The sequence below is a fragment of the Dipodomys spectabilis genome, unplaced genomic scaffold, assembly GCF_019054845.1.
Source record: "Dipodomys spectabilis isolate Male_0828 unplaced genomic scaffold, ASM1905484v1 ptg000066l, whole genome shotgun sequence".
NCBI classification, from domain to species: domain Eukaryota; kingdom Metazoa; phylum Chordata; class Mammalia; order Rodentia; family Heteromyidae; genus Dipodomys; species Dipodomys spectabilis.
Window position 1 is genome coordinate 2612680 of NW_024870743.1, and position 12217 is coordinate 2624896.

The window sequence follows — 12217 nt, forward strand, 5'->3', positions numbered from 1 at the left end:
ACTCAGGGCCTTGAATGTACTAGGCAGGCAATCTATCACTTGAACTACTACTACTCTCCCAGCCCTTAGTGTGTTCATTACTTTTCTAAGAGCATCCTGCTTTTTCCTGGTCTGGCCTGGACCAACAACTTCCTATTCACCTCTGCCTCACACGGTGGATGACAGAAACCTATTGCCACTCTCAGCTCTACTGTTAAAGAGGACGTCTTGCTAACATTTTGTCTGCATCGATCTCAGACCAAGATTCTCTCTTGCTCTGCCTGCTGAGTAGCTGGGACTCCAGGCTGGAACTACCATACCCAGCTTGGAGTCTTTGATGAAGGAAATATTCTGCTTTGCTACAATATTTGATGAAATTATTCTTTACATACTCAGCATATGTTTTTCCCCATGTATTTTTTGGCTCTTTTACAACTCCACCTAAGGTAGACAAAATTATTCCAGATTGCAGATGAGAAACAAGAGTGGTGGAGGGGAGCACAGCAGCTGGCCCCTTCCTTCATCTGCCTTTGTGTAATGGAATGTAGTCTGTTTCTTAGGAGGAGGTAATGGCTTAGGAGTGCACGCAGCGTAAGTGTTTTTCTTGACGAATTTGCTCAGTACTTTAATTATGTTATAATACCACACCAGTGCTGCTGCTGTGTGTGTCATCGTCACCCTGGGACTGTGATCAGAAATTGATCCGGTACAATCTTGTGAGGTGTCTGGTCCTCTGTGGGAGTGAGCTTCCCCAGGGAAGACACTTCTCTCCTCATTCTTTATCATGTGATTGTTACTGGTGCTGGTGTTACACACCTGTCATCCTAGCTGCTCAAGAGGCTGAGAGAATCATAGTTTAAAGCCAGTCCAGGCAGAAAAGTCCATGAGATAATATTCTTTTTTTTGTTTTTTTGTCGGTTGTGGGGCTTGAACTCTTGGCCTGGGTGCTGTCCCTGTGCTCTTCAGCTCCAGGCGAGTGCTCTACAATTTGAGCCATGGCACCACTTCAAGTTTTCTAGTGGTTTATTGAAGATAAGAGTCTCATGGATTTTCCTGCCTGGGCTGGCTTTGAACTGTGATTCTCAGATCTCAGCCTCCTGAGTAGCTAGGATTACAGGCATGAGCCACTGGCACCCAGCAGAGATAAGATTCTTACCTCCAATTAATCAGCAAAAACCTAGAAGTGGAAGTATGTTTCACATTACCTTCAGTGACAACACCGAACAAGAATAACAGGCCCTGAGTTCAAGCCCTAGAACTGGCATAAAAAAGGGAAAAAAAATGTGCTTTCAGTTAGACATTGAATTTCTAAGGCTAGCATACTTTATAAAGCAAGAGCAAATCAGAACTGAGAAGAGCCACGAAATATTTCCCGTTAGCTTGTGCTTGTCTTTGACTGGATCCATTCAGATTTTCCTATCTCGCCCCCCAGGAAAGGTCAGGGGTCAGTAATGGCCCTCAGGATGCCATGATGGACGGTTGCACATGACTTGGTCTTCCAGGAAAGCATGTGTGTGTCAGCCAAGTAAATGTGAGCTCACATCTGGTTAAAGCAATGGGTTCCTTACTGGGTGGTGGAATTTCACAGGAGAATGATGAGATGGCCAGGCCTTTCCTCAGTGTTCTAAGGGTTAACTACAAGGATGGAAGATAAAGAACGTAGCACGGCGCTGGAGCGAGGGTGAGGGGCAGTGCCGGGGGACATGTCTCTGATCATTGTCGGCATTTATGGATGTGTCAGAGTGAAGCCCTCTTGTACAACCACAGGGTGCCAGTGAAAGTATGCAGAAGACACAGGACCTTAGCCCCGGTGGACGCAGGCCATGCCTGTGAGCAGGTTCGCTGTCTACCACCCTGGCGGCCTGTGCCCTGGTGCTGGGTGTGGATTTGCTGGAGCTGTGCTGAGGGTCCCCCAGCCTCAGCTCACGATCCACCCTCCAGAGCTAACCCCGTGCAGAGCAGACACCCTGTAAATACTCACCAAATGAATGAACCTAGGGTGGTAATGAGCTGCATAGGAAAATATAAAATGATAAGGAATAGGACACTTGACTGGTGGTGGTGGTGTTGTGCATGCACACACACACATGTAATGCTGAGGCTTGAATTCAGGGCCTCACACTGGCTAGACAATCGCTTGATCACTTGGACCATGCCTTCAGTTCTGTTGCTTTCACTGTTTTTAGACACGGTCTTGTATTTTGTGCCTTTGACCACCCAGTTCTACCTGTGCCACGCGTCTAGCTGAGATGACAGGCAAGCACCACCGCATCCAGCTTTATTGGTTGAAATACTAGTGTTTCCCCTGGAATTGCTCCTTGCTCCAAACCATGATCCCTCCATCCCATCCCGGCCTTCTGACTAAAACCGGGAGTATAGGCATGAGCTACCCGGCTCAGCCCTTGACCCATCTTTTTTTTTTTTTTTTGGCTGGGCCTGGGCTAGGACTTGAACTCTGGGCCTGGACATGTCCCTGGGCTCCTTTTGCTCAAGGCTAGTGCTCTACTATGTGAGCCACAGCACCACTTCAGGCCTTTCCTCTGATGAATTGGGAGAAGAGTCTCATGGATTTTCTGCTTGGGCTGACTTCAAACTGTGATCCTCAGATCTCAGCCTCCGAGTCACTAGGATGACAGGTGTGAGCCACTGGCACTTGGCTTCGATTGTTCTCTGAGTGGATCACTGTGTCCTCAGCTTTCAGGAAGTAAAGATGTTAACAGACTCTCTTCTGTTTTTCTACCAGTGCCTGAAACAGTATGTTGAGCTCTTGATCAAAGAAGGGCTAGAAACTGCGATTAGCTGTCCTGACGCTGCCTGTCCTAAACAGGGCCACCTTCAGGAGAGTGAGGTACGTGTGCGTGTGTGCTTGTGGTTGATCACTGCATTGTGGGAGGCCCTGTCCTGCCAGGCTTCTGGCCGGGGGGAGAGGGCGCAGAAAGGGTTATGTTGAGTTATATTCCTGCACTCTGCTTGTTACACAACTTGTTCATGTCTTTTTCTTTTAGATCGAGTGCATGGTTGCAGCTGAAATTATGCAAAGATATAAAAAGCTACAATTTGAAAGAGGTAGGTGGCCTGGAAAATGATCCAGCTATGATGTATGTACCAGAATGTGGCTTGTTTGAGGGGACTTTGTTTGGGAGGTAAGAGGATCTGTCAGCTGACAACCATAAGAAGCTACGGGAAAATAGACACAGTGGTTCACATCTGTAATCTTAGTGATTCAGGAGGCTGAGATCTGAGGACCAAGGTTTGTTTGAAGCCAGCCTGAGTAGGAAAGTCTGTTAAGACTGGCATCGCTAATTAACCAGCAAAAAGCTGGAGGTGGAGATGTAGTTCAAGTGGTAGAGCACTAGTCATCAATGAAAAAGTCAAGAAAGAGAGAGAGTACAGGAAAAATAAGCAAAGGAGGAGTGCATTACTGACATTCTCTGGGCTTTGGAATTGTTAAACCGTTGAGGGGTCTTGGCGCTGATTGCCTTTTGCCCATGCTGACCTTGAACCACAGTCCTTGCCTCTCCATTTGCTGGGATTTACACCAGCGTAGCACCACACCTGGCTTGTTTTGAGACAGGACCTCATGAACATTTTTGTGCAGGCTGGCCTCCAGCATTGCCTTTTGTCTCCATCTCCCAGTTAGTTGATACTGCAGGCATGCATGATGATGCCTGAAAACCACTTCTTCAAATGCCATATATCATTTGCTTTGTGGAAGTTTATACCTTAACTATAATGTGATACAGTGCTAAATTCAGTATGGTTAGGTATAAATCAACTAATTTGGATTTCTAGGACTTTTGCCCTCATCTGAAAATATTATCCAGAGAGAATCTTGAAAGGAACTGTGGGGAGAGGGAGGGGTTATTTGAGTTATAAGCGTATGACTTTTCAATGACATGAAATTAATTTTAAAATGCAGCTGGGTAAATTTTCCTACCTATTAATTTTAGCTTTTTTAAAAGTACTTTTTCTTTTATCTTGCATCAAAGTGAAGCCAACTCGACTTAGGTTAGGAAAATACCCCTCAAACCTCTCCCTTGAAAATATTTTACAAACGTTACACTAAAGGTTTATTTTTTTTTAAATGAAGGACTTAGACATGTTGCAAAAGTGCTGTCTAAATGAAATGTGAGAATGTTGGAAGTTAAAATATGGCTTTGGATTACATCCGGGCCCTTGCACAAGCTTGGAGATACCACCAGAAAGAAGGCAAATGTTTACCTCCTTCCCTCCCTGCCAGCACAGTCAGAGGAGGAGGTCTTAGGAGGAGACGAATTTCAATGATTTTCCAACAACATCCACAAAGCCCAAGAGCGAGGTTAAGTTGCCACCATGTCTTTGCATTGCCCTGGTACATCGGCTTAGCCTGGATTTTCCCGTACACCTCTCTACTTCCCCAGCCCAGACCTTGGCCAGCAGAAGTGGAAGGCGGTGGGGAGACAGGCTTCCTCTTCTCCCTGAGCACCTGCCCTCCCCGGTGGTGGCTGGCTGGTTCACACATCCATGGAGTGATGGCCAGGCCTGGCGAGGCCCAGCTGTGCCCACCCTGCTGCATCTGTTTGCATGACCACCTGCAAGGAGGGGTGTTTTCTCTCCATGTCCATATGTCTGTCTGGAAGCTCCTCTAGCCGCATAGGGATGGAGCTGCTGGAGTTCTCTAACCTATCTACGGTAGAGGCGCTGGTCCAAGGTAGGCTGAAGTTGAGTCTCAGCTTTAGGACTTTTTTTTTTAAGAAAGCATAATTAGGTGGATACCCATGGCTCACACCTATAACCTTAGCTACTCGGGAGGCTGAGATCTGAGGATCGCAGTTCAAAGCCAGCCAGGGAAGAAAAGTCCCTAAGACTGACTGTATCTCCAGTTAACTAACAACCAAAAGCCACAAATGGAGCTGTGGCTCACGTGGTGGAGCACTCCTAGCTTTTGAGCAAAAAAGCTGAGGGACAGTGCCCAGGCCCTGAGTTCAAGCCCCAGTACTGGCTCAACAGAAAAAGAAAGGTAGGAAGAAAGAGATAGAGGGAAGGGGAAGAGGAAGGGAAGGAAGGGAAAAGGATAAGAAAGGAAGGCTCAGAGAAGGGAAGCAGTATGTGGTGTGCCCACTACTGACTAGTAACAGTTCTGATAAGAACCAACGGCTCCTGAGATCCCTCCCCCACACATGTGTGAGCCCTCTCTCCCCGCTCTCCAGGCAGGCAGCACAGTGGCAGCCAGTGTTTGTGACTAGGGGCGCGGGGGGGGGGTGCTTTAAAAGTAAAATCTATTTTAAAAAAGTCAGCCGTTTCTTTGAAGCTTCAGACATTTTGATAATTAAAGATCTCTTGGGGGCTTGCTTCATTAAGGTTAGTTGAGAAATTAACCACAATTCCAGTCTCCCACACACGAATTACTGCGGCATGACATGGATTATTGTGCCATGGCACGAATTATAGTGCTCCGAACACAAATTACAGTGCCACGAACACATCTATGGGAGGCTGGAATTAGGAGTTGTTTCTCCCGCCATTTCAGAAAACACATTGTTTGCCTTGTTTGCAAACATTTCCCCTATCTGTAAACACAATACAGTAGAGAAATATGCTCTGGAAGATGCAGAGCACGCCGAGGGCAGGTTTGCCATGACCCTGTTTTCCACAGACACTGTGGAAAAAGCACGTGGCTGAGGCCTGCTGCATGCCTGGGCTCTGGCCATTGCGTACGCACCGCAGCCGCTGCTGGACCGTGGGCGCTGGCAGAAATCTAAACCTGGAGCTGACAGCCATGCTGTCTGGGACCTACCCCGCAGCCCAGCAAGGCTGACGGCAGTTGGCATGATGGCAGATGATTGTCCTGGACAGGCCATCTTGCCCTGTGGATTCTCTCCATGTGTGACAACCCCATGGGACCAGTCAGGGTTGCAGGAGTGGAGTCATTGCCATGGAAACCCTCCCCACGCCTCCCTTACCCTCCACACCCTGGAGTCTTCCATGAAGGGGAGATGAGATGGCCTCTTCCCATTGTGTGAACGCAGGAAGGGATGTGGAGAAGGCCAGCTCTGGGTGTCTGGTCCCTCCAGACCTCAGATTTCCGGGATGCAGGGAGGCTGGGCAGATCACAGCAGTCCCCGGGAGTCTGAGGCAGGCCGCCTCCTGTGTGCAGGCAATGCTCACAGGGTCTCATTGGACAGGAAGCGGGACCTGGGCGTCTTCCCTGTGTCATGGGTCAGAGCCTGACACCCCATGAAGTGTGCGTGAGGAGCTGTGTGGGTAGTCTGGGCCTCTGCCCTGCAGCGGGCAGGGGGAGAAGGCAGGGGGAAGGTAGGCAGGTGCGGGGGGAGGGAAAGTCCTGGGCGAAAGCAGGGGACACAGGTTCTGCCAGGCAGAGCCAGCGGCTTGGGGCTCCCGGGCTAGGCCAGTGGCTAGAACTTTTCCTCCCTCACTGGCCTGAGTTCTCCCAGGTGGCAGGCAGCCTGGCACCCCAGCCCCGCGGGGGTATGCACCTCCTACCTCTCCTGGACTGTGTCCCCTCAGCTCTCTGCCCCGCGCCCCATGTCCCCACCAACAACAACCAGGAGCCATCATAGAAGGGCATGCGCAGGACAGGCACTCAGGCAGGACAAGGGTCCTGCGGTTGGAGGCTGTGGGAGCTGCCCACAGCTGACAGTTGGCTGTCAGATACTGTGGGTCTGGCCTGGTCCATGAAGCCGGTCAGACAGGAAGGCAGCTCCCAGGCTCCTGAGGCCTGTATTGCCCGGCGCTGCCTAGTCCCCTGTGCTCCCCGTCAATGACATTCAGATAAGAAGCAGGGTTGCTCACACGGGATCAGAGCTTAGCAAGTGGGGCTGAGCCCCACCCCGCCCCACCCCATGCTTCTGTAATTAAGGTCCTCTGGAACCTTCACTTACAGGTTTTAATCCAGCAGATGCCACCCAGACTCAGAGCCGGCCGAGTGCACGAAGCTCACTCATCCCCGCCCGGCCTTCTACCCGGTTTGCACCCTGCGTGAGGCCATTGCATGGACTCTGGTTTCCCCAGTGTTAGGGGAACGTGAAACCCACAGGACACATGCATATGTGCACGTAATTGTGCATGCATACGTGTATGTGATACCACAGCTTGGAGGCTGAGCTGCTGCCTGTCCTGTGCTGGTGTGTCAGGTGACCATGGGGCTCTCATGGCCTCTGCCTGTCCCTGGTCCATCACTCAGGTTTGCCGAAATCCTTTGGCCGCCAGATGCAGAGCTCTGCAGCTCTGGAGTTTGCAAGTCACCTTTGTGACCATCCAAGCTTCCTCAGTTGGATTTAGGTTTTTCTGAGGTTACATCCTGCCCAGATATCAGCCATGGAATCCTGGGCCTAGCTGCAGGCCTTTGAAAGGAGCGCCGAGTCCTCTGGCCTCCGATGGCTGCTTGGCAGTGTGCTGGGTCCCCTGTGTTCCGTGCCCGGGCCTCATGAAAATTCAGTGTCGGCTGCACAGAAGGATGGGTGGGCAGCAGGCAATGAAACTCTAGCCAGGCTGCCTAGGAAGGGCAGTTCAGGACCTTCTATTTAAACATGGCTTTGGACAGCATTGTGAAGGAATAGGAGTGGCACTGTATCCTGTTTTTCAAAATAAACCTCCTGACTAATTCCATTAAATCAGGCTTCCTAGTGACTGGGGTGTAAGTCTAGAGGTAAACCCTGCTGCTGTGTTTACTCATTACGCTGGGAGAGGAGACAGGCAGATGAAGCATCTGGTTGGAAGAATAATCCAGCTATCGCCTTTCCTTCCCGTGCATCTTCTAATGATTGCGTCTGAGGGCTGGTGTTGTCTGAGCATGGGGCCTCTTTGTGAGGACCCAAGAGAGGATGCAGGCCTCACTTCAGGAGGCTGAGTCCTGGGGGGTTGGGGGAAGAGACAGATATGGAGTCATGGTGCTGCCTGCAGACAGCCCAGCCTGGCAGGCAGGCACAGCTCAACCTCCGGTTGAGGGCTGTGAGCCCGGCCTGCAAAGCAAGAGGGCATCTAGAAAGCCACGGGCACGATCAGCCCGTGTGAGGGCAGCTTCCTGAGGGTGCCAGGGAGGAAGCTGGGGGGGGGGCAGGGAACACCAAGGAAGAAAGCGGGCTGATTTTGTGTGAGGGCACTTCTGGCCTCCTCACCGCTGGGCGGGTTAGGCAGTGTCTTGCTGGGGCCGGCCCCGTGTCCTGCTGCGTCTGATGTGCCTGTGCTCTCTCTCCTTCTGCCAGAGGTGCTCTTCGACCCCTGCCGGACATGGTGTCCAGTGTCCTCCTGCCAGGCGGTGTGCCAGCTGCAGGACCCGGGGCTCCAGACCCCACAGCGGGTGCAGTGCAAAGCCTGCAGCACCGAGTTCTGCTCCCTCTGCAAAGCCAGCTGGCACCCTGGCCAAGGCTGCTCGGAGTCCATGCCGATCACCTTCCTTCCTGGGGAGACCAGGTACCCTCCATGAGCGCGGCTGCCTCAGGTGGGGGCGGGGCGGGCCTCAGGGAAGGAGGGGTGCTTCCTTCCGGAAGGTGCCCGCAGAGGATGCTGTTGTCCATGCACCAGCCTCTGCATCTGCTCCTCTTCTTGTGTCTCATTCAGACTTACTGTTTCTTATTTGATGGTTAATTTGTGAGGACTCTTTGCTGGAGACTGTGTGAAGCCTGGGAACTGGGAGGTGCACTTTAAACGCTGACTGTAGCGGCAGCCCCTGTCCATTCTCAGGGACAGTCTGTGAGGCCACATTGGCCTGCAGTTTGCTTTTAAATTGAAAAGAATTTAGGGCTGGGCACGTGGCTCATGCCTCTAATCCCAGCTACTCAGGAATCAAAGATCAGGAGCATTGAGTGTGGGGCTGGCACACATGCCTGTAAGGCAAGCTATGGGTAAGTCACAGGTAGGAGGGTCTCAGGCCAACTCCATCCCAGGGGGTGGAAATTAAAGCAGCAAAAGGCTGGAGGTGTGACCACACAGAGGAGCACCAGCCGAAAGCTCAGAGCCAGGCAGAGCCACGGCGAGTGTGTGCCTTGCTGTGTGGGACTTGGGCTCCGAGCAGGAGGAATGCTTTCATCGAACCAGCTGCCCCGATGAGCAAAACTGTCAGCCAGGGAGTCTGTTCTTCCTGGGTGGGGGGAACAAGCTGGATAGAGGGAGGGACGCAGCAGGGGTGGAGGTCGCAGGTCAGCGCTCCAGGTGTGAGGGCCCTCAGGCCAGTGCTCCAGGTGTGAGGGTTCTAGGGTCAGTGCTCCAGGTGTGAGGGCCCTCGGCTCAGTGCTCCAGGTGTGAGGGCCCTCAGGTCAGTGCTCCAGGTGTGAGGGCTCTCAGCTCAGTGCTCCAGGTTGAGGGTTTTAGGATCAGTGCTCCAGGTGTGAGGGCTCTCGGCTCAGTGCTCCAGATGTGAGGGCTCTCAGCTCAGTGCTCCAGGTGTGAGGGTTCTAGGGTCAGTGCTCCAGGTGTGAGGGCTCTCAGCTCAGTGCTCCAGGTATGAAGGCCCTCGGCTCAGTGCTACAGGTGTGAGGGCCCTTGGCTCAATGCTCCAAGTGTGAGGGATAAATGAGTTTGGATGAGCAAAGTGTTCAGAGTTAAATAGTGCCAGATCTCCAGCGCGGTCAGAGGTGGCTTCTGAGGGGGTCGAGCCAGTCTTGTGGTCATCTGACAGACTGGTCAGGAGCGTCCGTGTCACAGGAAGAGCCATTGCACCTGGCAGCTGGTCAGATATTCTGTCTGCTCCTTTCTTCTGTCTGCTTCCAAGATGGCTGCACAGTGACCGCAGGAAAGAGTGGCTCGGGGCAAAGGTCATAGACGGGAAATGGAGGAGTCTACCCGGCCTTTTCCTGCTGCCAGATAGTTGTTAGGCCCAAAAGAAGCCAGGGTTGCTCAGCATCTCTTCCACCTGAGGCTTAACTCTCTTCATGCTCATGGCCACACAAACCCAGACAGCATTCCCCAGAGAACGGCACTGTCAGTTAAAACAGGTGGATTAATATGTGTGTTGGGGTATGTGTTCATAACTTACTTTATTCTGACCCCAGCAAAGTACCTAAAACTTACTACCAACCTTTGAAAAGTACCAGCAGGTATGAATAAGGATATAGTATTTGGCCAGGACACCATGACTGAGATGCCTCTCTTATACGCCTCTTGCTGTATTATTTTATTTTTTCTATACATCCCTGGATTTAGATATGTGCTAATGCTCCTTATCTTTAGTCCACCACACAGATTCATTGCTTTCCTTGGTTTTTGGAGTTTCAGAGTTTTGGTTTCATTTTATTTCCTTTAGTAACAAGAGCCAGAACTGGGCACCAGTGGCCAATGCCTGTAATTCAAGCCAGTCAGGAGACAGAGATCTGTGGATGGGGACTCAAAGCCAGCCCAGGCTACTCTTATCTCCAATTAATCATTAGAAAGCCACATGTGGAGGTATAGCTCAAGTGGTAGAGTGCTAGCCTTGAGGTAAAAAGCTCAGTGGGAGGGTGAGGCTGTGAGTTCAAGTCCCACTACTGGCATGCACATGAGCGCGTGCACACGCGCGTGTACACACACGGGCCCTGTAGTGGAGCAGGGCTCACTGGGTGGTCCGACCTGCTGCCCTCTGGTGCTGCGGGGTGCTGGCAGTCCCTGCACACCGGCCCTCACTGACTGTCACACACAGCTCTGCTTTCAAGATGGAAGAGCCCGATGCGCCCATCAAGCGGTGCCCCAAGTGCAAGGTGTACATCGAGCGGGATGAGGGCTGCGCACAGATGATGTGCAAGAACTGCAAGCACGCCTTCTGCTGGTACTGCCTGGAGTCGCTGGATGTGAGTACCGGGGGCGGGGGGGGGGGGGGGGGGGCGGGGCCTGAGCGTCACCAGAGCGGCCATTTCCTCCAGGGAGGAAGGCAGTTATGTCTGCGATGGAAGAACATGGCAGTAGGGTCTTTCTCTTTTCTTTTCTTTTCTCTTCCCCCCCCCCCCCCACCTCTGTGCCAGTCCTGGGGCTTGAACTCTGGGCCTGGGCGCTGTCCCTCAGCTCTTCAGCTCAAGGCAAGTGCTCTTCCACTTGAGCCATAGTGCCACTTCCGGTTTTCTGGTGGTTTATTGGAGATAAGAGTCTCATGGACTTTCCTGCCCGGGGCTGACTTCAAACGGCAATCCACAGATCTCAGCCTCCTGAGTAGCTAGGATGACAGGCATGAGCCACCGATGTCCGGCAGCAGGGATCTTATTCTGTGCGTGTGCAGAGGTGAATTTGCTGGGTGTGATGGTGTCAGAGGCAGGAGCTCTGTCAGCATTGCGGGCGGTGGAAGCTGGGTGCGGGCTTGGGGTCAGCCGGGCTGAGGAGTTGGGTTTGTTGGGGGGAGGGGTGTCAGGTTCCCTGCTGGGTTGGGACACCACAGCCAGGGCCATGTCCTGGTCTGTCTCAGGGCTCGGGCCAGGAGGTCTGAGAGTGGGCACCTCCACTTCAGGCTCCTTCCAGGCTTCTTGTCACTGAGTTCTTACACGGGGGAGGCAGCAGGCTCTGTCCTTCTCCTAGGAGGAGAGCAGTCATTGCATCATGAGATCCTACCCTCACTATCTACCTAACCTGACACCCCCACAGCGGAAGGGGCTCAGGGCTTCAACCGGTGGGTTTGAGCAGGGACTGTTAGTGGGACAGTGGGGTTCAGGAGAGGCAGGGGCGGAGTGAGCCAGGCTGCACCAGGCGCTTTGCATGTCACACCCACACTCCTGTTCTCCACGGGACAGGGAAAGGCTTGTACGCCATTTTCTGTGTGCAGAATGGAGGGTTCTAGCCCAACGTGGGTTTCTCCCGAAGTTCTTCCATGCTGAGTGTGCAGCCCCTCCCTGCCTGTGTGGCAGGCACCGAGTGCAGGCTTTGGACAGAAGAACTTACAGTGTAAAACATGACTTTGTTCCGACCCTTCTTCCCAGGAGCCAGCCCCCTCCAAGTCCCCCCTGCCCTGGAGTTTCAGGCCTGCTGTCCTAGGTGCTTCTATTAGCTTCCCGTTCTCCTCCCTTGCTCACATTGGAAGGGGGAATCTTGCCAAAATGGTGACAGCTTAGCTTCAGGTTTAAGAAGAGTTCATTTGTACATACTTTTCAAGACTATAAGTAAATATAATAATAATATAAAATAGAATATAATATAGCTCTAACTATGTACTGAGCATTGCAGTTGGCAAAAGTCCCAGTAAATCAAGTTCTGGGTCACAACAAAAACGAAAAGATATCTTTGTTCTGTTCTGGGCAGCAAAGGTGAATGCATCCGATTCTTCAATATTAGTATAAAGCCCTGG

General features: G+C 52.0%; 1 protein-coding gene across 1 annotated transcript in view; it reads left to right on the forward strand.

Annotated features, from left to right (window-relative positions):
* The window catches only part of Rnf144a (ring finger protein 144A), a 105333-nt gene that overhangs the window by 78804 nt on the left and 14312 nt on the right, over positions 1-12217 (forward strand). The window contains exons 4-7 of the mRNA XM_042680847.1: positions 2723-2827; positions 2985-3045; positions 8184-8391; positions 10592-10739. Of these exons, the coding sequence (XP_042536781.1) occupies positions 2723-2827; positions 2985-3045; positions 8184-8391; positions 10592-10739 (522 nt within the window). The remainder of the gene's footprint in view (positions 1-2722; positions 2828-2984; positions 3046-8183; positions 8392-10591; positions 10740-12217) is intronic.